Raw genomic sequence first — 27,299 nt, 5'->3', positions numbered from 1 at the left:
TGAGGGTGATTTTATCTAAAGTTGGGCTAATTTCTCAAAAACAAAATAAATAACAAAAATATTTCTTAATTAAGCATATTACTAGGCATTTAAAGCTTACTCTATATTTATTAATTTTTTTCTTTTAATTTTAGCACGTGAAGAGGACGGATAATAGTTCGTCAGATGTATGACTGTAAAGTCGGCGGGCGGAGGCGGAGGAAATGAAGTTTTATTTTCTTTCTTTACCTTCGCAGTCCTGCTCCGGAAGGAGGAAGAGCTATCGATTTAGAATTTATTTGAGGTAGACGGTGCTAAGGAGTGCTTTCGTTCTGTCGAATTCGATCGATCCGAGTTTAATGGGTTGTTCTCGGTCGATATTAGGGTTACTGGTGGTTGTTTGGGCGTTGACTAGCGTAGGCAGGAGTTCCGCAAGAAGCGAGGAGGCATACGTTACACTACTATATGGAGACGAGTTCGTTCTCGGTGTTAGGGTGCTTGGGAAGTCGATTCGTGATACCGGATCGTCCAAGGACATGGTGGTTTTGGTGTCGGACGGTGTTTCCGATTATGCGAAGATGCTGCTTCAGGTTTGATTTTGTTTTATCTGCTGATTTTATTTTAGCAGGACCATATGAGATGTAATCAGTAGTTTTAATCGCTATATATTTTATGTATGTTTTTTTTTTTTTTTGTTCTTAGGATGGTTAAAATTAACAGTTCAGATATCAAAATTGGATCCTTAATGTTTTAACTGACAAAATGGGGAATATGGCTAGTCATTCCATATGCGCAGTTGACGGGTTTTATAATGGAGTTCGAGTCCTTATTTTACTCTTCTTTTCTTATTGTTCATGTGTGCAATAAATGAAGTAGCCAAATAGATTTCACCCTTCACAGATAACTGAAAGTAAAAAATGTTGGCATAAAATAAGAATAGCTTGTCCTGGTATTCTTAGTGTCATATGTCTTTCAAAATTAGATATGTTGTCAATTTTGTTGGTCTGTTGTTGTTCATCTTGATAATTAGCTTGAATTAGACTTGTTTTTATAAGCTCATATCGAGCTAAACACTAATAAGACATTGTTCAATCATATTCAGCTTTATAATAGCTTGAATATGTTTATATATATATGTGTGTGTGCGCGCGCGCGCTCGTGCACGCGCGCCTGCATGCATGCATGTGTACTTAGGCGTTTATGTCTATATGTATGCATATGTATGTAGGAATTATGTATATTTATATTCATATATTTGTATATGTATTTTTCTCTACTTACAATGTATACTTGTATATGTTGCAACATGTATATTCTATAATTTATATATGACTTTCAATTTATGTTTATGAATAACTCGTGTTCGGTTTTATAAATTAATGCATCGAATGCAAACAATAAACTTTGGACCGTTAACTTAACAAGCCGAGCTAGCACACATTTGAACTGATGTAGAACTATGAATGTTTTAAATGATTGATATACGAATTTGCATGCTTTCCAGTAAGAGCAATAAGAATTAAAACGTTAGCCGCTTATCGAAAATAGAAAAGAAGAACGGGGTGCCTTAGCTTAGGCCAAGTCACACAATAAAAGTTAGAATCACAAAACAATTATAAAATTAAATAAGCAAATGTAGAGGATTTCCAATAACATACCTAGGTTAACAATGAGATTAGATGCATAGAAGTCCATCACTTATTCCCTTACGTTTATTAAGCTTTGGCGGGGAGCTTTACACGATTCTTTATGCTTGATACACAACCACAATCAAAGAAGAATATGAAGGAAATTGAGGATGGGAAAAGAGTTCACTGTTGTCAAGATTAAACTTGAAATAAAGCTTTAAGAAGGAAATTTTGGAGTCTGGACAACTGCTTGACGAATATCCTGTGTGAAGACAGCACTTAGAAACCTTGTCGCAAGCTTGGACAGCAGTTGGTGGCTGCAGGAGCCTTTGGATAGCACACATCTATGTCTAAAAAATTCTAGACAGCAAACTAACCAGTCCTAGAATGTTGGACAGCAGCCGGGTTGGGTTGGAAATTTCACCCAAAAGGCAAGGGGGCGGCTAGCTTGTTTAGGTTTGGAGGGAGTTTAGGAGAAAATTATTTTCCTTCCATAGATTCCCAAGTAGGAAATAATTAAAGAGAAATAAAAGGGAACGGTGGGAGGGTGGCCGGCCAATTAGAGTTGATTGGGTCCAATGGGACTTAATTTAATTGAGAATAGTAAGAGAGGGAGAGAGGCGGCTAGGAGTTTCCTAAAGTGGGATTTTAATTTGAAAAGGAATTAATGGTATTGGAGAGAGAGAAAGGCGGCAAGAGAGAAAGGGAGGGGCCGACCATTGAGAGGGGAAAATTGTATCTTTGACTGATTGCCAATCAAAGTCAACTTAAATTAGGAAAGGGGTCTTGAATTAATCTTTGAAAGGAATTCAGATTTTATTGTGACTAGATTGAAGGAGACTTTCCAAAAATAAGCTATGGGATTTAGGAAAGAACTGGAAGTTGAAACTTATTTGAATTTGAATTCAAATCCTTCCCAAATTGGTAACATAGCAATTTAGGAAAGTAATAAATCTTGGAGGGGAATTGGGAGGGCCGACAGTTAGGGTGTGGAGTGAGAGGCCGGCGGCTATGGGGGGTGGGGCTTGGGTTGGCCGGCGATGAGAAGTCTTGGAGGAGGCCGGCGGTTTTGGGAGGAATAGCTTGGCCGTACGGTGGAAGGAAAGGGAGGGAGGAGGAGAAAAAAAGGATGGGGAAGAAAATAGCCACGAACCCGGACGTTTCCAAGGTTGGTGAGTGTTATGTTTTCCTCTCCTAGGAATTTTTCTCCAAAGCTCTCAAGCTCTCACAAAGACACAAAGTTGTAGAAATTTTTCATTATAATTCTTCATGACTTCAAAAGAAACAAAAGGGGCTTATAAATAGCCTCATACAGTGAAAGGGAACTAAAAGACAACATTCCCCCTAGGTCTTACATATGACAATAACCTTAAGGGTAAAACGGGAAATGCTATTAAAACAAACACATAATGTAAATAAATAAAACAAATACATATGATGAATCAAAAATAGATCGGCGCGATCGTGGCCGTAGATTGTCGGCCATGTCTCTGATATACTTTCCTTGATTTGATGTCCCCATCATGAACCTTCAAGGTAAAAGCTAAACTTTCGGCTATACTATTGATTTTTGTCAATTAGACTTTGTTGTTTATAAACCATCATGGTAAAAACTCAAGTATCATCTTTGAATTGGGCATTCCCCGTAAGCAACTTGTCACCATCTAACCCAATTGTGGACAGAAGTAGGCAAGGTTTTGCTAGAATGTCAATCATAAAATGTTACTCCACAACTTGATTATGGTATAATTAGCAATACTTGATTATGGTAAAAGAATTTGGCATACAAAACTTGAACCAAAGTATAATTAGTATTCTTTGTACAAAAAGATGTTTTTCCTGACTGATTTAATCAATTTAAAACGACCAATGATAGTTTTGACTTTAACCTATTCTATTTGCGTGAAATAGTTGTATAATTCTGGGTTGATTTTAATATTTAGTGGAACCTTCAACAACAAAATGTGATACCCACTTGTTACGAGTTGTTCTGATAAAGTCGTTTGATATGTTCATAATAAGCAATTTATATCTCATGCTAAAAATTTTCTTTCTTTGAGATGATTTCCTGTACAGTATAAATGCTAGAAAAATGATGAATTTATGTCTAATTTAAATATTAATTATTTATGTCAAATACTTTAGGCTGATGGTTGGAAGGTGGAACTTATTAGCCTGCTTACAAATCCAAACCAAGTTAGGCCTAAAAGGTTCTGGGGAGTTTACACCAAATTGAAAATTTTTAACATGACCATGTATAAGAAAGGTAATTGGTTTTTAACATAATAGGACAAGTTTTTAACAATAACTTGTATTTTTTTTTTTTGCGGGAATTCTAATTTTTTTGAAGTACTGAAGCTGCTATTATTTCTCGCAGTTGTCTATCTTGATGCAGATACAATTGTTGTTAAGAACATAGAGGATCTTTTCCAGTGTAGGAGATTTTGTGCAAACTTAAAGCATTCAGAGAGGTTGAATTCTGGGGTAATGGTTGTAGAGCCATCGGATTCTCTTTTCAAAGATATGATGAGCAAAGTGAATTCTTTGCCTTCTTATACAGGAGGTTTCTTTCTCTCAATTACTTTTATTCTCTCAACTAAAAGACTTATCATGTATTCTTTGTTGTTTTATTATTTTTAATTTGTTTTTTTATTTGATCCTCTCAACTACTTTCGAGAAAAATTTCTAAGAAGCTAATCTTTTGACGATAACATGTTCACCATCATTTATAATCAACTCTGAGAGTCTATAAATTCATGTTTATATATTCTTCTTGTTGATAAGACTAGAGAGAGTTGAAAGGAAAACTTGAATTATGGAGGTCAACTTTAGAGTCTAAAGATTTTTGTTTGAGTAGATATAAAATAAATACATGGAGTGTAATTTTAATAGTAATAGATTTAGTGGGAGATTGTGACTTTTGACGATCAAGTTATTACAAAGTGTACACGATTTATATATTTTGAGTCTATTTTTCAAAGCAATTGTGAAATAGATGTGAATATTATTAGTAGAATTCAAGTTGGATGGTTGAAGTGGAGGAATGCATCAGGCCTGTTGTGTGATAGAAAAATACCCCTCAAGCTTAAGGGAAAATTCTATAAGATGGTGGTGAGACCTGCAATGTTTTATGGTACATAATGTTAGCCATTGAAAGAGAAGCATAAACTGAAGTAAAGTGTGTAGAGATGAGGATGCTCGGGTGGATGAGTCGCTTTACACTTAGAAACAATGCGAAATGACTATATACGTGAAAAGGTTGCAGTAGCTCCATTGGCAGATGAGATTAGATAGTCGTCTTAGATGGTTTGGTCATGTAAAATGACAGTCTTTCGATGACCCGGTTAGGAGAGTCGGTGTGATATGACCTATGTTAAGAAAGTTAGTGGTAGATTTAAAAATAATTGGTTAGAAAGTATTAGAAATGACTTTTTTTATTAAATTTAAATGAGAATTTGACTTTTAATAGAATGTAATGTAGAAAAAAAGATTATGTAGATTACCCAATGTTGTGGGATAAAGGATTGACGTTGTTTTTGTTGTAGTATATTCTTATTAGAAAGTGTCTTAGAAGTCTCAAATTCTGAAATCATGTTAATATTTCAACTCTTTATTTTTGAGTCTCGTTTCTGATTACTTGCCCTGCTTAAGGTTTTTTTGCATCCTGAATATTATTTCATGTTCACGAATTGTGAAGTAAATTGATTTTGTACCTTGGATACTGGGAAACTAAGCTATTAGCTACAGTTATCAGTGTCTCCCAGCCTGCTAATTTCTTTTTTGTTTTATGTATTTTCATCTTTAATTTCTTTTAACTTTTCAATTCCATGCAGGTGATCAGGGTTTTCTTAATTCTTTCTATGGTGAATTTGCTAACGCCCACCTCTTTGAGCCAAATCTACCTGAAGATGTTAGGAAGAGTAGGCCTGTTCCTGAGATGGAGCGATTGTCCACTCTGTATAATGCTGATGTTGGACTTTACATGCTTGCTAATAAGGTAATTGGGGCAATTTTCAAAATGTGATTAAGTTTGGAAACATCTTTCTTGTAGTGCTGTTTTTATGTTATAACAAATACTTGAATTACCATTGCACAAATTATTTTTGTGATGCAATTTATGGAAAGCTCTTTAGATATGTACAATGTTTAAAATTGCGTATTCGGGTATTGAGGCGTTTTTCATTCGTGAGGCGAGGCGTAAGCCTCAAGGCATTTTGAGGCGTAAGCCTGAAAATCAAAAGATTGCGTAAACATAAAATGATAAATTTGTTATATACTAATGAGTGAATAATATAAAACATATAAAATCATAAGATATGAAGTGAAATCAAAATATCTCAATAATAAGACAACATGAAATATAGTTCAACTCAAAATTCTATCTTTCTGAAATCCCAGTATTCTTTTCATTAACATATAATTCCGATTTCCAAAAATAAATAGCAATGACATATCATAAGAACTCATAAGTTATCAGCACTGTCATCACTAAGGGGTTCTTCATTTGAATCATCATTATGGTGAACTGCTCTCTCCCCTTCCTCATCTCCTATAGAGTCCGATGTCGGGCATTTACTTCAAGATTTATGTAAGTTTTAATACATATAGCGTGAGGCGTAAGCCTCATGCCAGTGAGGGGCATGATGCGAAGTGGTCCTTAAGGCGGGCCTCAACCAAGTTGAGGCGCAAGCCTCATAAAAAAAGCTCGAGGCGTAAGCATCGAGGCGTTTTTTACTTGAATTGCGCAAAGGCGGGCCTCAAGGCGAGCCTCATATTGCGCAATTTTAAACCATGGATATGTAATTCTTGTTTGATTTACCTTGAATATCACTCCAATGGCGATTAGTAATTTTGATTCTAAGAATAAAGTTGGACATCCACGCTCTTCCCTCATGGTAAGAGAAAATAGAGTTTAAGTGATGTAGGACTAGGTATGATTTAAATGAATGTGATAAGAATTTGCACGTTTTGAATTAGAGCAATAAGAATTAAAATGTTAGTCACTTAATGATAATAGAAAACAAAAGAGAGGTGGCTCCGCTTAGGCCAAATCACACGCTAATAGTTAAGATCACCAAAACAATTAGAATTTCAACATATACAAATTTAGAGAATTTTCAATAGCATCCCTAGGTTAACAATGAGATTAGATGCATAGAAAATCAAACGCATGTCCTTCGTTTACTAAGCATTGTCAGGTAGCTTTTCACGATTCTTTGTGCTTGATTCACTACCTACAAGAGAAAAAAGATTAGGGAGGAAATTGAAGAGGAAAAGTTCACCCTCGTCGTGGCACGGTGGTGATTTGCCACTGAACGGTAGAAAACTGCTCTTCGATGGCTTCGGACAAGGTGAAGATGATACGCCCCAAGTACTCCTCGGCGGAATTGTCTACTTCTGGATTGACATCGAAGAAGGGCGACTGGAGGATGTCGACGAAGCCTTGTTCGTTGTAGACGAAGCCGGAGTCAAGTTCAGGATCGACTATGCATCAGTTTCGTAGTGTTGTAGAAAATATCCTTTGCTATCCTTAAGGATTCCCTCTGAGAGAAAGAAGTTTCTCTCAAGAATCCAAGTGGAAGAAAGGGTGAGAGGGTGGCTGGCCAAAGGAGGGGGAAAAGTAGGTTCAAATTTTTGGAAGAGGGAGGATGAGGGAATTAAGAAATTATTTCCCTAGTTAATCCTTTAATTTGGAAAGGATTTAATGGTGATTTGGGAAGAGGGAGGGGGCGGGTAAGAGAGAGAGCGAGGGGCTTTGAATTCTTCCCAAAGAGAGAGGCTTGAAGTTTGGAAAGTAATCAAGTGGCAAGGAGGGGACCGACGACATTGGGAGAGGGTTAGGGGAAATAAGCAAGGGTTTTATTACTTTATTAAATGGGATTGTCAAATTAATGAGTAGGATTTAATTCCAATCTAATTCAAATTTAATTTGGATTTGATTTTAGAAATTTTTCTAAAATAGGATTCTATTTTAGGAAACGTTTCAAAATTCAAATTTGATTTGAATAATTGAAATTGAAAACCTTTCCAAAAGAGAAGTTATAGGAAAGGAAATTAATAATGAGGAATTTAAAATTTTGGAGGTAAGGGGGAAGGGAGAGGCCGGCTACTAGGCTAGGGTTTTGATTAGGGTTAGGTGGAGGCGGGGGAATTAGGTGGATCAACCAACCAAGGGGGAACCACCTTGGATGGTCGGCGGCTAGGTGGAGTGGGGAATGGGTCTTGGCCGGCGGCTAGGTGGAGTGGGGGAGGGATCTTGGCCAGCGGTGGGGTTTTTTGGATGGGCCGTGGGGTCAAAAGGAATGGAGGGAGAAAGAGGAGGAAGAAATAAAAGAAACTAGCCACGAATCCGGACTCTTCCAAGATTGGTGGGTGATCCACTTCCCTCTCTAAGGGATTTCTCTCCAAAAACTCTCAAGCTCTCACAAGAACTCAATGTGCAGAAATTTGATTATAATTCATTCATTACCTCCAAAAGAAACATAAGAGGGCTATATATAGCCTCATACAATAAAAGGGAAAATAAAGACGACATAGCCCTTAGGGATACATGACAAATCCCTTAATGGTAAAAAAAGGAAATGCGACTAAAACAAATACATAAAGAAAATAAATAAAACGAATACATATGAAGACTCAAAAATAGATCGGCGCGATCGTAGCCGTAGATCATCGGCCACGTCTCTAATATACTTTCCATGATTTGATGTCCCCATCATTAAGGTACATTGTACATAAATAAAACCTAGGCCTCAACCATATTATGCTAGTCTGTGGATTGAAAGTTTATGTTTTTAAAATAATAAATGATCTAGATAACATAAAATCTATAGAACCATTTCATATCATCAATTAAACTTTATGTTGAAGTTGCTTTTGGAATGTGAAATCATTTTGTGTCTACCTTCACATGCAAGATGATCATCACTATCAATCTAGGAATTGATGTCTAATGTTGAAGAATGAATGGATGAGCACTGTTGTTAAAAACATGCATTGAAGTTCTATTTAAAGGTGAAACACTATGAAACGCAGGATTTTTTATGTTGTAGTACTCTTACGCACTCAGAGAGGGTAGAGTGCATATTGCTCGTTGCTCAAGTGCAAGAGGTACGTAAGCACTTGCAGAGTTCTTCGTGGGTCGTCTTATGGTTGGCAACTCAGAACTTTTGGATTCAGCTCACACGCCTAGTTGAGTGGTCAATTTAATACATAAAATAGAAGAAGGGGGGAACGACAACAAATGGCTTATGGCTAGCAAAGCAAGCAATAACAAAAGACGCTAAAATTTCTTGTCTCATGTCCAATGTCTCCTTCACATGCCAACACCACATCCAACAATTCTCAGCCTTGTCATCTTCATTTCTGATTTCTCATCCACACACGAACATTGCAGCATGGCTCAACCTTCTCATATTTATCTCAGATTTCCCTCGATACGCGAGCAGACACCAAATGCTCCACTGTCTCTAATATTTTCTCCTCACGAACTGATGCCAACAACTGCTCTTCCTCTTTACACATTTCTCAATCTTTTCTTTTATTTGACATTCTTTAACTTTCTTAGATAATAATCATTGTAATTTGTTTATTTTAAATGAGAACTTAGAAAAAAATGTTATCTTGTTAGGCTAAAATACTATATTAGTTTATTCTATCTAGCATTTATATTTATTTATAATTATGAATTTTTGTTATGGGGTTGCCATGCAAGTATGCAACTTATAGTCACATGCATCATTTGCTCTGTAATTCTAGAAAGTCAATAAGAGGTTATTTTGTAATTAAATGTTTAGTTTTTCTCTCTCTATCTCTCTCTCTTAATTTTGTGCATTTTTTGGACCTGATCATGCAGGGGTATAATTTATTTGATTGAAATCCAATCTATTTTATTTTTTTTAGTTTTTTAGTGTTATGTCAAAGAAGATGCTTAAAATAGTAAGACATGCGTTGGTAGATTTTAGACTGGTTCTATGAAGTGGGATTTAATTAAGGGGCGGTTTGTTTGGATTATATAAGGGTGTAAAGTATTCCAAATGCAAGGGTTTTGAAAATTTTAGTGTTTGTTTGGATGAAAAAGGAATGCAATGTATAGTAAATGCAGTGTAAATTATTCTAGTTCATTTTTTAGGTAAACTAAACTATCCTAATTTTGAGCGAGAACGGTTTACACCTCGAGCAAGCTCGCTTAACCATCGTCGACTGTTGCCTGCAGCCACCACCATCTGCCACCTCCACCTCTCTGGCCACCACCACCGCCACCTTTCGCAGCCGCTACTTGCCGTCGTTCACCACTGCCGCCACGTGCCGATTGCCACCATCTTTAAACTTTAAACTACATTCATGTTTCTTCAAACTAAAAAAAAAAAATTATTCACTTGAATTTATTTTACACTCATCCAAACAACTCCAAAGTATTCCTTTAACACTACATTCCTTTTTTAGCCAACCAAATAACCCACTAAATCACTTCCTATTTCAACCTCCCACTAGACGAGATGCCTACACGTGCCTCTTGCTCATCTGGGATTAGGAGAATTACATTAACTTCCAACTCTTCTCCATTGAATGGCCAAGAGATTGAATGTGCCAATAACTTAGAATCATGACCCAATATATTGATTGATCCCGGGTTTGAAATTTAGACCCAATTTCTGAGGTTCCCTGCTTTAATTAATGTATTCAGGGTCTATAATGATTAAGACTAGGGTTTCAATTTACTTATTATCCCTATAACTCTTCTATCATTATTACCCTAATTTTATGGTGAAATTGACCCTTGGACCTCGATTTATAATTGAAGATCCCACCGGATAAGACCAAAATACTTAATTTTTTCCTAAATGGACAAAGGATATCATTGCTTATGATAGCTAAAATAAATATTAAAGATAAGTTTGTAACTGAAATACAATAGTATTGACATTAGAATTCTATGATGCCACATCATTCATATTTGTCCTACATAATCCATCTAGCTTTCCTTGTGTTAAATCAAACATGTTTTACATGTTTATTTTTTCGGGATGCCCTATTCAGCGTTGCTAGGAAAATAATTGGTTTAGCATTGCTAAAAAAAAGCGGGGAACCTGCACCTTAAAATGGTAGGACTCAAATGATGCTTTAAATAATTGTTTTATACTTTTATCGTTGTTAAAAGAAAAAAAGGGGAATCTGCAGTAAATTAAAGTGATATTAATCAACCATTCTACTTCTAGGGGCTGACTACCATCTTAAGCAGGAAGACTTTATTTTCCTTCTCATTTCATTTTAAGAGTTACCATGCATTTCCACGACCTTTTCACCTGAACCTCGAAAAGAATTTTTTCCCCTTAAAAATAATACTATAAAAAAGTGTCGTGGAAACCCACCAGTAATTATTTCTGTGCATGATGCTTGGTCTAGTCTTCATTAGAACTTGAAGGTTTGGCTATTGGGGATGGAAGTAAATCACCCCAACAAAACAAACAAGAAAGTAAAAGCAATGCAGCGGGAAGTAAAGAACACCAGGATTTAACTTGGAAAACTTGAAATCATAAAAAAAATCACAGTCACACCACACCAAAAAATCCAGTATGAAAATGGGGAGAATTAGTACATATCTCCTTCTCTCTTGCTTTCTCCTTGCTTCTCTTCTCTCTTACACCATTCTCACACTCAAAACAAAAGAGAAAGTTAAGACAATAACACCTAGGGATGCCACCCTTAAGAAAAACGAGGAAGAAAAACTATTTAGTCTGCCTCACAATGCTACGGCACCAACTTGGAGCATAGCTATTTGTCGTTTCTCCCAGCAAACTTTGCAACACCGAAGCGCTCGGGGACACATCACCGAAGCGTTGTATGGAAAAAACTGGGTTCAAAGCATTGAAACCCAAGCAGGGGAAGACCCACTAGCGAACACCACAAATTGAACTGAGGTCCGAGGCAACAATACAACATGATTGATCAACACAATCATATTCCACACTGAACTAACATAAGTTGAGTGCTGAAGCACAATTTCATGTTGGCTGGATTCAATCCTAGGATCCTGGTACAACAGTTTCAGTTCTTTACTGTTCATTAGAGCTTGGGTGGTAGAACCTTGGTTTACTAAAGGTTTCTGGTTTTCAACAATATAATGCTGTTTTTGGTTTCACCGCACCCTTTTAGTTGGAATTATATTTAAGTCAGGAATATCGTTATTTTTTTTTTCTTCTTTGCTTATATAAACATGCTATCTTAAACTAATGAGAGATGTGCAATATATGAGTTTAGGGCATGGATGATGAATGTTTTTTAAATTATCGTTGTCTTTTTTTTAACTAGTATCTCTCCGATGTGACGAGGCATTTTTTATGTTGGCCAACTTCAGTGTATACTTCGTAACTTTAAGCAGCCTTTACTAAAATTTATCATAGGTTTAGCAAGTCCATGGAACTAATTTTTTATGTATTATGGTGCATGTGGCTTTTATTCGATTATTCTCATAAACTCTGCATCGTTGCTTAACATGCCTGTTAGCTTTCATGATGGTTGTTTCACTTGACTTTTTGCAATTTTCTTCTTTGGGTTAATAACCTTCATGCATATCCCTTATTTGCCACTTTGAAATTTTTTTTTTTATTTGTGGGTGTGCAGTGGATGGTTGATGAGAGAGAACTTAAAGTTATCCACTATACACTTGGGCCAATTAAACCATGGGACTGGTGGGCAGCATGGCTTGTGAAGCCTGTGGAAGTGTGGCAGGTGCTTTATACATATTATTGCCGATTTATTCTTTAATCTTAATGTGACAATTTATGTTCTTCAATATACTCCTGCCCCCTCTTTTTTTACTAGTTTGAATCTTTCTTTTATGCAAAATTATTCTTATATATGGTGGAATCAAAATAGCTGTGATTGGTCAAAGTGAGATAATTTCCACTATTTTTGATGAATCCACTCTGCAGAATGTTAGGATGCAGCTGAAAGAATCGCTTCCTGGAACTGGAGGTGGAACAAACCCAAGTGAGAGGCTGTTGATCAAGTTTTTGTTCGCATTTCCCATAATAGTTCTCTTGATCTGTTATTATAGATCATGCTCTCAGGTTCACATATTATATGTTTACTTGTTACTCATTTGAAATATGGCAATCTTGGTTCTATCGAAAGCTAGCTATTAGGATTTTTTTTCTTCTGTTCCAGGTGAATGCCGATTTATTGAACATATTTTCTCGGAGTTCTATTTGTGACTATGCTAGACGTTTCTTCAATAAATATAGATCTGGTGGGGGGCTTCCTACTTATTCTGCTGTTGGTGTTACTTCATCATCTATGGGGAATTCTAATCAACAGGTTTGTTTTAATTGTTCTTAGTCAAGACCAGTGTATATGGCTGTTCTTTGTTAACATTACACCATTCATTCAATTTCCAAATTTTAAAGAACATTTACAAAATCTAATGTCTTAGTAGCTTAGTTTTGTTTCTTTGTTATAGAGAATTGTTGTTTTTTATTATTATATGGTTCATAGCGATACTGATTGTATCGTTATGTTTTGTTGTAAATCAAGAAACACATGAAGTTATTGTTTTTGTGCAGAATGTATTAAATTGGTGATCTGTTCCTTGGTGTAGGAATCAGAGAAAATTTCCTCACTTATTTTTATTGGAATTTTCTTTTATATGAATTTGCATGAAAATTTCATGCAAGATGTATTAGTACTGTATTTCCTGGTTTTTATTTTATCATGCATTTTATACATGTGCTCAGTTGTAAGTAGATTTGATACTAATTAAGATTCATCTAATGTTCATTCTCCATGTTGATTTTGAAGAACTGTAAAAATTGCAATATTAAGTATCCAAAAGTAAAGGGTGCCTTTTGGCTTTAAGGATTATTTATTTATTTACTGCTCTGTTATTATCATTAAAGTACTTAGCTTTACAGCATTAAGTTCTACCTGCTACTGTTCTGTAAACTTCTAATGGTTTTCTTGTTCGCTTTTTCTTCAGAGTTGGTGTCCTTTTACCTTTCTAATGATTATGCGATTTCCTTCATATTTGCAGTTTCTAAATGGCGCCAATTCAAAGGTCCCTGCTTATTTGGGCCCAGTATCGATCTTTTTCTGCTTTACAGCTGCCTTATTGTCACTTGCTCTTTCTTTTATTATTATACCTCGGCAAGTGACTCCTTGGACTGGCTTGCTGTTGACGTATGAATGGACATTTGTGACATTTTTCGTAGCGTTTGGGAGTTACCTTCGCCTGGTCTATAACTGGGGAAGGTTGGTAGCTAGTCAGGCGGGAAAGGCATTCAGTCAAATGGATTCTTCTAATTATGATTCCGGCAAAGGTTTGTTTTTTCATATTTTCTGAACTGTAATTTATTTTGACTTTTCTGCAATTTAAAGATGCAAACTTTGCGGTGCAGGCCATCAACGCCCCTCGTCTAACTGGGGTTCAGTTACATGCTTCTATGGCACTGGGATGGCATTTCTAGCAGTTATTGTTCCTTCACTGCCATTCCTATTTGGAATTTCTGCACTTTTTGCTAGGTATAGTTCTCTTGAGAAATTCCTTACAATCTATTTATACATGTCTAACTTTTAATTTATCTGAAAAAATCATAAACCGTTTTGCAAAGAATAGTTTTAAAAAAATTAAATGTGAAAAAGCAAAGGGACTTGATGATATTCTAATAGAAGAGTGGAAATAATTAGGAGATGAAGGAATTTTTTGCTTACTAAATTTTTTAATATTATTTTGAAGACTAAAAGGATGGCAGATAAGTGGATGATTGTGTTGGTTTCTAGTTTTAAGAATAAAGATGATGCATAAGAATGTACAAATTATAAATGATTAAGTTAATGGGTCATACATTAAAATTATGGGAGAAAGTCATTGAGCATAGGTTACGATGTGATACTAATATTTCTTAATATTAGTTTGAATTCACACTGGGTATGTCTATTGTGGAAGCTATACATTTGTTGAGAGGTTTGATGGAGAAGAATAGAGAGAGTATGAGGATCTACATGCTATATTTATTGATTTAGAGAAAGCATATGATAAAGTTCAAAGAGAAATGTTATGGAGAGTTTGAGAAAAGAAATTAATTAATAATGCTTATATTCAAGTCATTAAAGATATGCATACAAGAGCTATTACTTATGTTCAAACACAAGGTGATTCAACCAAATATATTCCTATCTTAGTTGGATTACATCAAGGATAAATATTAAGCCCATATCTTTTTATTCTAGTCATGGATGTTCTTAGTAGACATTTGCAAAAGGATGTACTTTGATGTATGCTTTTAGTTGATTATATTCTTCTTATTGATAAGACTAGAGAGGGAGTTGATGAAAAACTTGAATTCTGGAGGTCAATCTTAAAGTCTAAAGGTTTTGGTTGAGTCGATCTAAAATTGAATACACTGAGTGTAATTTTAGTAATAATAGATATAGTGAGATATTATGATTTTGGGTAATCAATTCATTAAAAAAGAGTACACATTTTAGATATCTTGGCTCTATTGTTTAAAGTGATGGTTAAATAGATGTGATATATTTAGTAGAATTCAAGTTGAATGGTTGAAGTGGAGGAATGCATTGGGCCTGTTGTGTGATGGAAAAATGCCCCCTCAAACTTAAGGTAAAATTTTATAAATGGTGGTGATACTAGCAAGTTTTATGACGCAGAATGTTGTTTATTAAAAGAGAAGCATGAAATTTAAGTTAAATGCTGCAAAGATGAGGATGCTCAGCTGGATGAGTGGCATTACACTTAGAAGTATTGAAGGGGACATCAGTTGGAAAGTCTTCCGTTGACGTGGTCGTAGATCAACGGCCACGATTTATCCGATGTACTTTTGATATTTTTATTGTCTACTTATTGATGTATTTTTTCATTTCAGCATATTTACCTTTTTACCCTTTCTTGAGGGATCGAGTCATGTAGACCCTTGAGGGTATTTGAGTCCTTTTGTTTTAAGTCATTGTAGAGGCTATTTAAAGCCTTCATCTTGTTCTTTTGAGGTCATTGAATGATAATCAAAGAAATTTCCTGCAATTGTGTTCTTGAGGCTTAGGTAAGAGCTTGAGAAAGAATTTGAGAGTTTGGTGGAGCCTAGGAGAGGCCACCCGTCGTACCCAACAGTCACCACCGGTGGCTCTTGGTTCTCCTCCTTTCCTTCTTCCCTTCTACTCCACTTCCACCGCCGGCCATCCCCACCACCAACCTCCACCCCATAACCCCTCCTACCAAAGCTCACCTCAACCTAACCACCAACCCAATCCCTTTTATCCATTAGCTCCTCCACCCGCCCCACCCAAGCCAAGCCCCACCGCCGGCCACCCTTGTTTGTCTCCATGAATGAGGAGTCAATGCCACCTTAATGCTTACCTAAAGAGTTCAAATAATTTGGGAAATTATTTTCATCATTTGAAATTCATATTTTGAATTTCAAATAGTTTCATAAATTAGAAAGCTATTTTAGGAAAGTATTAAATCTCATTCATGATTTAATTCAAATTTAATTTGGGTGGAATTTTTCTTCTCCTAAATTAAAGAGACCAATTAGGAAGGGGATTTAAATTTCTCCACAAAACCCCCTCTCCCCCTCTCTCCATGCTGCCGGCCCCTTACATGGGCTCCACCCCTTTAATGCTACATTAAGGCTCTTAATTGCTTGTGTTTTGAAATCCAAATTCAAAGTGTTTTCCCTCCAATTCTACTCAAAACCTGAAAATAATTTCAGATTTGGAGATAAGAATATTTCCACATTCCCTCAACCTAGTTCTTCCCAAACCCTAATCCTTTATTCCCCTACAAGCCGCCGGCCTCTTTTCCCACCACCAACTCTCTCCTCTTTCCTCTATTAGGCTCTCTCTTTCTCCTGCTTATGATGTATGACTAATCCGGAACTTGATTCCGGTCTTGCGTAATACGACTACATCATTGTGGATCCTCTCAAATCGCAGTTCTTCAGCTAATCTACGCCTTGACGGATTCATAGGAAAATCCGTCGACCACATAAGATTCACTACGCCCGAGGTTATGGAGGAACCACTAGTGAATGTCACATAGCTTATCAAGACGGGTTCTCCTTGAATGTGATCATCTTCCTTGACTCGTGTATTTTCATATTCTATCTGCTTCGTAGAGAGATTGTTCAAAGTAAGAGATTGTGTTCCATTATCGCCATCCATTAGTAAGCGTAGGATTATTGTTTCGTTGCTATTAGATCTCTTTGTTAGATCAATGTTATGTTGAAAGCTATTTTGTATGCATTACTTTGGATATTTCTAAATGTTTTGATTTCGTTTAGTCTCTTGCGTAGTTTAGCCTAAATGGAAGTAACCGCTTTAAACTTTTTGTAAGAATTTAAATGCACCATTGCTTTATTATTTGATTTTAAATTCTACATGTTACTTGTTCACCAACATTAGAGTTATAATTGCGATAATAACAATAATTTTTTGCAAGTGCAAATGACTAAAATGATATGAAGCGAATAATATTATTATTATAATGTTAATACATATTTAATGTTTGCTAATGAATGCACTATAAATATAACTAGTTCTTAGAAGAAGAGATGATGAAAAAACCTTAAAATTTAACACAACATTTTTTTATATGTTGAGAATATTTTTTAAAGAAAATTAACCCAAATGACTTAAAGATTAATCGTAAAGAAATATACACTTTTAGATTTGACTAGATAGATAGTTTTAAATTTTAAATTTCTTTTAAGACGTTTGTCATAAATAAACTCTTTATCAAAATTTTACTTTCTTTATAATGATCTTTTTATGAGTTTGGAGATCAAGAAACCAAGATTCAAAAGTAGAATTAATATCAACCTAATTATTTATTTTAAGATTAATCTCAACAGATAGTGTCTCAGAAATTTTTTTTTTTTTTAGTAGACATAATTTGACCAATTTCACATTCAAAATAGATTTCACTTCTATCAGAAGTTAGGTTAAAATATGATCTCTTACTCCATTCTAATTTTAAACTTCAAATCTTTGTCAAGCATATGCTTCAGTTCATGAAGTATATGAAAATCTATGAGAATGGATGGCATGTCTACAAGATTAATGATTTAGATTTCGTTTGGGACATTTTTTTTTTTTGTTTTCTAAATTTCTAGTTGAAAAATTTTTTGTGCTAAAAAGTTGTTGTAGAAAGTAGTAACAAATATGTTCCAAATGAAGCCTTAGAGCATCTCAAATGGAAAGGCAAGCAAATGTTTGTCGTTCTTCCGTCGCTCCAATTGAGTGGCAATTCTTACGCCATTTCATTGCGGATGAACAGTATGCACTGTTCATTTTCGCCATTTTTTGGTCTCTATCGAACTTGCCGAGGAAACGCGCGAAAGAAGAGAACGACCGTTACGGAGCAAAATGGAGTTCGATTGGAGATGAATAACGACATTTTTTAGTTTCATGACATTTTGGAGTTAAAAATGAGATTTTCGGTTGGAGATGCCCTTAGCAAGTAGAATAAAGATTGATTATACGAAATATAATTTTATTATTGTGATATTAATAATAACTAGCCAATGATAATAAAAGATATAGTGAAACCTAATATGATAGTTTTTAATTTCCTGAATTTCTTATATAGAAAAATGATGATATAGATGATATTACTTGTTTTCCTGAATCTCTACTGTTTTTTTTTTTTTGGTTTTATGATCAACAGATTGGGAGTGATGATTGCTGGAGGTATATTACTGTCAATTTTCATGACCTATGCTTCTGAGCATCTCGCTCTCACTGCTTTTGTTAAAGGGATAGAAGACCGTGATCTCCCAAGAACTAGAACGATATGCTTCTTCTGTTGATCTTCCATGAGTAGATTAATTAAATAATCCCCTTCATACCTGATTGTACACTAATTCTTCATCATAAATTTTGTAATTAGTGAAGAGTTTCTTTCAATTTAGGCCATTTTTTTACCTCCCTCTCCCTTAGATTTCTGTAATTTTTACATTTGTGTGGAAAATATTATTATGTATTGAAAAGTGGTTGGTGAAAATTCGTGCAGTTTCCGTTGTTTTATTCATATAATTTATCAATTACACGATACAAAAATAAGCAAAAATTTAAAGTTTTTTAAAGTTTTGAGGATAAAAATTATAACCTGTAGTGATTGTAACCAAGCGACTTCTGTAGTGATGATACATTTACACTGTAATATGCTGAAATTTGCAATGCAATAATTAAATTTGAAAATTTCAAAATTAAATTTATGATAATTGAAACTCTAATTCCAACACTTAATTCTAAAAATTTTAAGGCACTTTATTAAAATAGTGGTCTATGATTAAGGGTCTTAATATGAAGCATTTAGTTGAGCATTTTAAAGACTTAAGTTAAATCTATCAAGTTATCACTTTATGCAATTATAATTAAATCATGAAGGAGCTTGAACTTGGAGATGAATTTGAAGAGATCTTATAGTTAAAAAAAAAAAATCAAAAAATTCAAGAAGATTTTTTTTTTCCAAACTCGCTCCTTCATGGATCTATAAATATCCTCTCCAAGGGTGGGAGAAAAGGCACGGTTATTTTAAGTCGGTTCGTAAATTGAGAAAAAAAAATAGACTGACAAAAATTTGGAGGCTGTCGACAGCGTCAAAGTAGGTCCTCTTATGTAGGCTATGATTTTCTTTTGTTAAAGGGATAAAGACTGTCCGGTAGGAGTTTGAACAATGTCAATATCCGATAAAGGCCCGATCCGTTAACACAAGCTCCAGTCTTCCGCTATAAAAGGGGCAATGACTATCCTGTAGGAGCCTAAAGACCATTGGTCTCCGGTAAAGGACCGATCCTCTGATGCAATCTCTGATATTCCTCTGTAAAATGGATAAATGTTGTCATGTAGGAGTTTAAACTTTAAAGACCGTCAATCTCCCGTAAATGCTCCGACACATATTTTCGTACTACACAACTTGAACTTGGAGCTAAATTTGGAAAGTGTTTACGTATTTGCAAACTCTATAAATCTGTTTGATAATCGATGTCAACAACTGTTGTTAGCACCAATGCTACCTAATCATCATTGGCATATTGTTGCCGCTATATCATCATTATAAGAGTCTAGCATAGCCGCCATTGCTTGATCGCTATTGCTTGATCATTATATCACATGATTGTCATTTCCAATGGCCGTTGCCCTCCACAACTTCTTTAGCATTTTTACCACAACCTAAGGAGACAAAGATACTATTCTAACCCGTCCCTCTAATCTCATATTCTCTAGTTGCAGTACAAGGCGAAAATACGATTGAATATGCTTCTTAAGAAAACATGCTCAAAATATCTCTCCAACATTAGCTCGCTTGGTTAAGAACAAAACGAAAATGAATTTCTTAGTGAGATGTTCATGAATAATAACTATTTTCTTGATAATCCTACTTACAAATAAAAAAATGCATAATTTTATCCTACTTATCTTTCTAGAATAGCCCTTTTGTATATTTATATATAAAAACATGTTATATTAAATGTACATATTAAAGAAATGCTTTGGTATACTCAAGTATTTATTCCAACTTATTTCCAAAATAAATTGGCCCCAAATTAAGCAATATTTGATTTTAATCGAATTGGGTATATGTTTATGATTGCGCCTTCCAACAATAATGGTATAATTATATTTAACTTATCAAATTATAATAAATACTTATTTATGGCAATATTTAATAATAAACTCGAAATAGAATAAGTCTGATTTACATGATGGATAGAAATCACAAAATAATAATATAATTTAGAGAGATAATTTACTCATCTAATAATTAATTTAATTCCTTAATTGATCATGAGCCCAACATCTAATTTTGACACATTTATTCATTTATTAAGGAAATATTTGATTTGCTAAAAAAATAAATATATAATAAAAGAAATGTAATTAGTTGAAATATTTTAAGTTATTTAAATAAGTATAAAAATAAAATGAATACAAAATATTATTATTATTATTTATTTGACTGGAAGAAAAATTAATAAAATATGAAATAAAATGATGGTGGTGGCAGACGTCCATAGTAACAGATGGTTGTGATGGCGATGGAGAGGTAAGTGGCGATTAACAGCTGTCAGTGGAAACAAAATTTTCTTGTTGTGAAAAAAGAATTAGGTCAAAACTTGATAAGTTTATAATACATCAAAAATGAATTAGGGAATGCAAAAAAATTCATAAAAATTTTAATTTATACCTCATTATTTTATTGAATAAAATATAGAAATTTTATTTTACATTGATTTTTTTTTGAAATAAAAAAGCCCCTTAAGTTATAATAATATTAACATTAAAGAGGAGTTATTTGTAAATATAAGGTTTGAATATTATTAATCATAAAACTATTAAATTATGGGAAAAATTGATTGAATATAAATATTTACAATTAATAGGTGAATATAGCTTCTAAATCGCTTAATATGCGTTTCCAAGGTCCTTTGTATCTGTTTGGACTGTCTTTCTCTTTCCTCCGGTTTCTCAGAGTCGGGTTTCCTTTGTCTCGACGGCCGCGCCGCCCCCCCTTTTCCGGTTAAAAGCTCGGGCTCGTCGGCGAGCAGGCGAGAGTTTCTGGCTGCTGCAAAGCCTATAAATTTCTGGTTAGTAAGTGAACATTCACTGCATTCATCTCCGTTTCTTATGTATAATTTGACGCGCCATTTGGCAAAATTGTTGACTGCCTTGGTTCTCTCGGTCTTTTGTTCAAATTAGGGTAATCTTCCAAGATTTGTGTGTTAGCAGTTTTTCTTTTTGTTTTTCTTTTTCCGTCGAAGGTGTTTTTGTAGAGATTTTTTTTGGCGGCTCACGTGGGATCATCGGCGGAATAGTATTTAGAATATTACTTCGGGTTTTGGGCGCGGATCCGGTGAAAGCATGATTTTTCTTGTTCAGGCAATGTTGGATTTTCATAGCGTGATTTATTTCTTTTTTTACGTAGTATGAGTGTTTTTTGCTAGTGCACGCCTTGCTTTCATTTGGCCAAAATTAGGGTTCTCTTAACTCTTTCAATGAACTCGTATTTTGAAGATTTTTGTCTTTATATATTGTTTCTGAATTCTGAAGTTACATGTGACTTGGGGGGCACTATTTTCTTCATCTGCTAAGCAATTCATAGCATCATTTAGGCCATGCAAAGCACGAATAAGTCAAATCTTCTGTGTTTTGTGCAGCTTCCAGCGAGCCAAGGGAGTGAACCCACCTATTTACCGTATCGTCACTGCTGGCTGATGGCTAGTGGTACTCGTTTAGCACGTCTGAAAATGCTTGAAGATGACGATGTCTCAAAGCATAAAACTAGAAGGCTTGACAAGTTAAATGCATCTCCTATACAGAAGAAGGTGGGAAGCACATTAAAAAAAGTACCTGAAACCCCTCTTAGAAGATCAGTAAGAACAGAACGAGTTGAATCTTCAAGTTCTAGTGCAAATTCCAAAAAGCATGCAAGTCCAATTATTTCTAAGAATAAAAAGATGGATGAAAGTATCGGGCCTTCAAGCACCTCGGATAAAGTCAAGAAGAGTACAAGCCCACAGACTATGAAGAGAAAAGATGTTGGTAGGACTGTCTCTTCAAGTGCTGAAAATTTCGTTGTGAGTGCAAGTCCGCAAAATAAGAAGAGAAAGGTGAATGTAAATAATACTGTGTTAGGAACAAATGATACCAAGGGTCAGGACAGGGATAAGAAGACAATCAGAAAACATTTGCATGTTCAGACCTATAAAAAATTGCTCAAAGGACAGGCAAATAAATGTGGAAGCCGAGGTATCTAACTCTGATGTTTCATATGTTTTTGGTTTGCTCCATGGCTTAAACACTTTATTTTAACAAAAAGACTCCATTTTGTTACCTTACTGTTTTGTCTTCTTGGTTAACTCTTTTCATTGTTTTTGCTGTCTTATGTACGCTTTGCTAACTTGGAAATGTAGGTGTCGGTGATTTGTGCCTTCAAGAAAACAGTCCATTGCGAGCATTTCTTTCTGATCTAGGTTCCAATGTTTCCAAAACACAGGAGGTTGGAGACGGGAAAAGGAATGTACATGGCGAGGGAGACTCAGGTGCAGAAACTGTAGAGCCATTGGAGAGAGAAGACTTGAAGAACACAGAGCTTCTAGATTCCAATTTAGATACTCATCCTCTTTGTGATGAAGCCAATCAAAACAATGAGACGAAGTCCAGCAGGTTTAAATATCAAAAAAGGATTCTCCATGACACTTTAGTGGAATCATCCGTAAAGGAGGTGCCTCATCATGAAAGTTATACGATGAACATAGAATCATCTTCTCCCATTATAGTGGTAAACATGATTTTATAGAACTATTTTTTTTTTCACATATTGAGGTAAATTTGTGGTGCTTTATTGTCTTTGTTTTAAGATTCTGGCCTTTTACTTGATCACCAATTTCCTCTTTGCCAATCTGTTTTTGTTTATCCATCTCTCCTTGCTTATAAGCGTGCTGTAATTTTCTCCCTTTGGAAATTTATATGCTAATTACTTTTTTCCATCCATGTTTATCACCTTCAACTAGGAACCTCGTGTCAGTGATAGTGAAGTCCGATATGACGATTGCACTGGGAATAACAGTAATATTGACTCTAAAGAATGTTCAGCTCATTCTCAAACTGCTGTTGATCTTATTCCCAATATATGTTTGGTTTGCAAACTATCTGGAGAGCTCATGTAAGTTACATTGCTTTTTGTAGTAAATTTTTATTGCTTTGTTCACGTGTACCGACAATGCAAGCAGTGCATGTCATTTTCTGAATTGCAAAAGTCTTTTTATGTATTTCAGTATTTGATATTGATATTTTTGCCTTCTATAGTTTTATGTGAGCGTGTTTCTATGAATATGCCACGCTCAGGAAGCTTTGTAGTCAACTGTTACTATTATGTTTCCATTTTTATGTTGTAATTCATGATGAAGTATTTATCAAAATAATCTTTACGTCTACTAAAATTGATATCAATTATGTTTTTGATTATTGGTTTCTTTATTTATAAATTTATAAAAAGAACTTTACTAAGAAAATCATTAAATTAACATGTTCATGGATTTATTAATGGTATCTTTCTTAAAAAAAAAAAAAAAATTCAGCTATCATATATGAAGGTACATAATTCAGTATCAGTAATCTTTCAAAAATATGGATTACCTTTCTTTAAAAAATTTGTTTGTTCATATGATAAACATTTCTTGTTTAAATATATTTGTGGAAAGAAAACTTTATGGAATCTAAGCAATATAAATTTCAAGTTTTTATCTAAATTTCTCTCTTGAAATTCTATAGTGTATCCATTAGCCAGTGTATAAGAATTTTCCAATTTGTCAATACTAATTCATACATTATATCCTATTGCATTGTTCATAACTCATGCTTTTTTAATTTTTTTAGTTGAAAATTTGGGCAAACCTTTCTCATTAATAAGAAAGGTAGATTACATAGTCAATTGCAAAATAAAATGAAAAAATTGAAAGCAAACAGGAAAATAGATATGATTGGTTAGGCATAAAGAAAAGCTTGAGAGGAATAGATGATATGCGAATCTTCATAATGTGATTGTAGATTGAAATCTGCTCCTTCTCTTATGCATTATTGATCTAGAAGTATGCAATATTGTTATTGTCAACCCAAACGATCTTCTCCTCCAAATATTTGTTAGAAAAAATGTCTAGTTTTCGTTTCATTCCAGATGAAGATGGAAGAAAATAAGATTTTTCCATCTCATTAAAAAAAATCTTGACATAAGCCTGTCTCATCGTAGAGAAAATAGTCCACATTTCAATAGAAATTTATATGCAAAAAATAGCATAGAGCCTTGACAAATTTTAGAGATATCACTACAAACAAAGAAGATATGAAAATCATCTTATAAATTATCTTGGCATATTTCATAAATAGTATTTTGATAATCTCTTTTGAGTATAGAGAGAACTTGCTAGAATTTTTGTCATATGGAAGAACCACGCTAGAATTTTAATTTTAAGTTGAGCAATACAATTCCAAATTGAAAAGCGATTGGCCCCATCGATCAAGAGTAAAAGTAGGCCATAAGGGTTGTCGTGATAATAATCCATATTAAATTGATTAATAAGGGAGAAGAGAAGCTCTTTTCTACCATTAAGGTGAAATGGAATATTTTTCATAAATTATATCTTCCACGACTCGTGAAGTGATAAGGAGTAACCAAATTATGGCAAATTTTGGCAAGGGTGATTGTTGGTCTGAGAAAGAAATAGAGACTTATTAATCCAAGTTTTTCTTTTAAAAAAATAATACTTCTTCCATCATTAACCTTTCCAGAGACATCAAGGAAAAAATGAATGAACAACTTTATAAACCTCTCTAATAAAGGTGGTAGAATGAGAAACGTTGGTAGAATAGAAATCCAAAGGAGGCAAATATTTGAAGTACCTATCTCTAATGATAAAACCAATGGAGTGATTGTTGTTTGGTTGATGAGATTTTGAAATTCGTATGCAAGATGGGCAAGCTCAGTTTATTTAAGTCTTTGATAACAAGTATTACCAAAGCTTTTGGATTAGAAATATTCTTCCATTTGAGAAATATTAAGGCTTCGTCTGGGACAATTTTTGGCCACTCGTTTTTATATTGCTTTCAATAATTTTTGTACTAAAAAGCTGCTTTAAAAAGTAGTAAGTTAACTGCCCCAAACAACGCCTTAAACTACTTTTTACATTGGCTTTGGATAACGTTTCTTCTGTTAGCAGCGATAGTTTTTTATATAAGCTGACGTGGAATTTGAAAAAAAAGAAGATATGTAATAGGGAGGGGTTAATGAATGCACATATAAAACATGAAAGTATACGATGGATTGAGCTGATGCATATAAGTTGAAATTTCCAAAAGTTCTTATGTTAGTTTGATGCTTGATATATTTGATATACTTGTATCATTAACTGTCAACCAATTCTTGGAATTATTTTTTTTCCCTAACCACCTCCTAGTTTTATATCCAAACCAATCTTTTGCATATATCCTAAACATTTATACTACTAATACTTCTAGTTTGTTGCTATTGATGTAATCATGTTCACCATTGACGATGAATATTCATAGTACTATTATTTCTAAGTTATTGTTAGTGATGTAATTGTGTTCACTATTGATGATGAATACCAAATGTAGCTTCTATAAAATGGAAAGACCAACCTACAAGATGATTCTTGGATATTTTTATATGAAAGCCATCAATTATTCCAATATATATTAAGGATCTGTTTGGTAGGAAGTAAAGTGGGCGTAAAGTATTCCAAATGCAGGATTTTTAAAAATATTGGTGTTTGGTTGGTTGAAAAAGGAATGCAAAGTAAAGTAAATTTGTAAATTATTTTAGTTCATTTTTAAGGTAAACTAAATTTGCTCAGTTTTGAGCGAGAATCATTCACACCACAAGCAAACTCACTTGAACGCAGCCTTCGCCTGCTAGCCAGCGCCATCCGTCTCCGACCACCACCTGCCTCGCCGCCACCCTTCCACCGACCACTGCCACCCTGCTATCAATAGTCACCACCCTACCGCTGATTGCTCCACCCTGTTGCTGATCGCCACCACCCCGTCGCTAACCGTTGTTGATTGCCGCCAGCTACCGCAGCCACTCGTCGCTAGTCGTCGTCGTCCACCATCGTTGTTGGTTGTCACCAAACACCACCCACCGTTGGTCACTACAGCCTCTGGCAGCCGCCACCATTGCTGGCAGCGGTCACCTCTAGCCTTTGCCACCCACCGCCGACGGCCGACAAAGACCGTCGCCGCTTGTTGCCCTACCACCACCACTTGTCGCCTGCCACCGCTGGAGCTTTCCACTATCGCCTAAGGCAACTACCCCTGTTGGTCGCTGCCACCAGCCGCCACCATCGTTGGACTTTATAGTATATTCATTTTACTTCAAACAAAACAAAAAAAAAATCATTCACTTGCATTTACCTTACACTCTTCCAAACAACTCCAAAGTCTTTCTTTTACACTACATTCCTTTTATAGTGCATTACTGCAGTACTTTTGCACTGCTTTCTTTTTAAGCCAACCAAATAGCCCCTAAATGTTCCAATTCATTATGTCAAATTTTCCAAGTAGGGTAGGGTTGCGTCTGAAATAAAGTATGAATTTTATTGTCATGGATATTTGATTTGCTTCATGTCTTTCATATTTTATTATTTATTAAGATCATTTAAGATACGCCATTGAGTTAGCAATTTTTTTTTTTGTTTTTTCTTTTGTATCTACAGTTATGAAATTTTTTGGCTATGTAAGATGTTTTATGATCTTATAAAATTCTTATTATCAATGTGAAGGCTTTTTTATTATTATTATGAGGTTTTGTACCTTGATCGAATATGAAATTTAAATATGAAATTTAAAGAAATATTGGAGGTTTTCTTTTCATACAGGTGCAAGGCTTGCTTTTTTAATGAGGTTTTTCCTTTATATTTCTTTTCTTGTTATTTTTCTTTTTTCCTTTATTTTTTTTTAGTTATTGGTTGGATGTGAGATCGTGTTTAGTTAGATTCACCAGATTTGTTTTTTATTGATAGTGCAAAGTTTTAATTGAGTGTGTGTGGCTATGGAGAGCCTTAATTCTTGTTGTTAATTTGTAATAATAAGTATTGAAATTTTTTTTTGAATTGATTTCTTACTTTTAATATCTATCAAAAAGTAATCATTAGTTGTCTT

General features: G+C 34.6%; 2 protein-coding genes across 7 annotated transcripts in view; both read left to right on the top strand.

Moving 5' to 3' along the window:
- The first annotated feature begins 142 nt into the window (after window positions 1-142).
- Window positions 143-18,639, top strand: LOC110102861 (inositol phosphorylceramide glucuronosyltransferase 1). The gene is made up of 10 exons (XM_020831353.2): window positions 143-569; window positions 3,753-3,873; window positions 3,985-4,170; window positions 5,441-5,604; window positions 12,231-12,338; window positions 12,542-12,679; window positions 12,777-12,926; window positions 13,639-13,924; window positions 14,003-14,126; window positions 18,286-18,639. The coding sequence occupies exons 1-10, from the start codon at window positions 339-341 to the stop codon at window positions 18,425-18,427; spliced, it is 1,650 nt and encodes a 549-aa protein (XP_020687012.2). The 5' UTR covers window positions 143-338; the 3' UTR covers window positions 18,428-18,639.
- A 2,391-nt stretch (window positions 18,640-21,030) lies between these two features.
- Window positions 21,031-27,299, top strand: part of LOC110102857 — an 82,939-nt gene continuing 76,670 nt past the window's right edge. For 4 of the 6 annotated variants that reach the window (XR_002303887.2, XM_028693282.1, XM_020831346.2 and 1 more), the window contains exons 1-4: window positions 21,031-21,208; window positions 21,779-22,370; window positions 22,535-22,902; window positions 23,135-23,286. Coding sequence is in view for 5 of the 6 variants with exons in the window: in XM_028693282.1 (XP_028549115.1) it covers window positions 21,836-22,370; window positions 22,535-22,902; window positions 23,135-23,286 (1,055 nt within the window). In the remaining variant the exon portion in view is untranslated. Of the gene's footprint in view, window positions 21,209-21,778; window positions 22,371-22,534; window positions 22,903-23,134; window positions 23,287-27,299 lie in introns of those variants that run through there. The other 2 variants (XM_020831347.2, XM_020831348.2) reach the window with 2 other exon arrangements.

Source organism: Dendrobium catenatum, unplaced genomic scaffold (assembly GCF_001605985.2).
Source record: "Dendrobium catenatum unplaced genomic scaffold, ASM160598v2 fragScaff_scaffold_249, whole genome shotgun sequence".
NCBI classification, from domain to species: Eukaryota; Viridiplantae; Streptophyta; class Magnoliopsida; order Asparagales; family Orchidaceae; genus Dendrobium; species Dendrobium catenatum.
Note: the sequence above shows the minus strand (reverse complement) of the source record. Positions and strands in the feature narration are given on the sequence as shown.

Coding starts and splice junctions, on each gene's coding strand:
- LOC110102861 (XM_020831353.2), top strand. CDS start 339: ATGGGTTGTTCTCGGTCGATATTAGGGTTACTGGTGGTTGTTTGGGCG. Junction 570..3,752: donor ATGCGAAGATGCTGCTTCAG/GTTTGATTTTGT, acceptor CAAATACTTTAG/GCTGATGGTTGGAAGGTGGA. Junction 4,171..5,440: donor TTTGCCTTCTTATACAGGAG/GTTTCTTTCTCT, acceptor AATTCCATGCAG/GTGATCAGGGTTTTCTTAAT.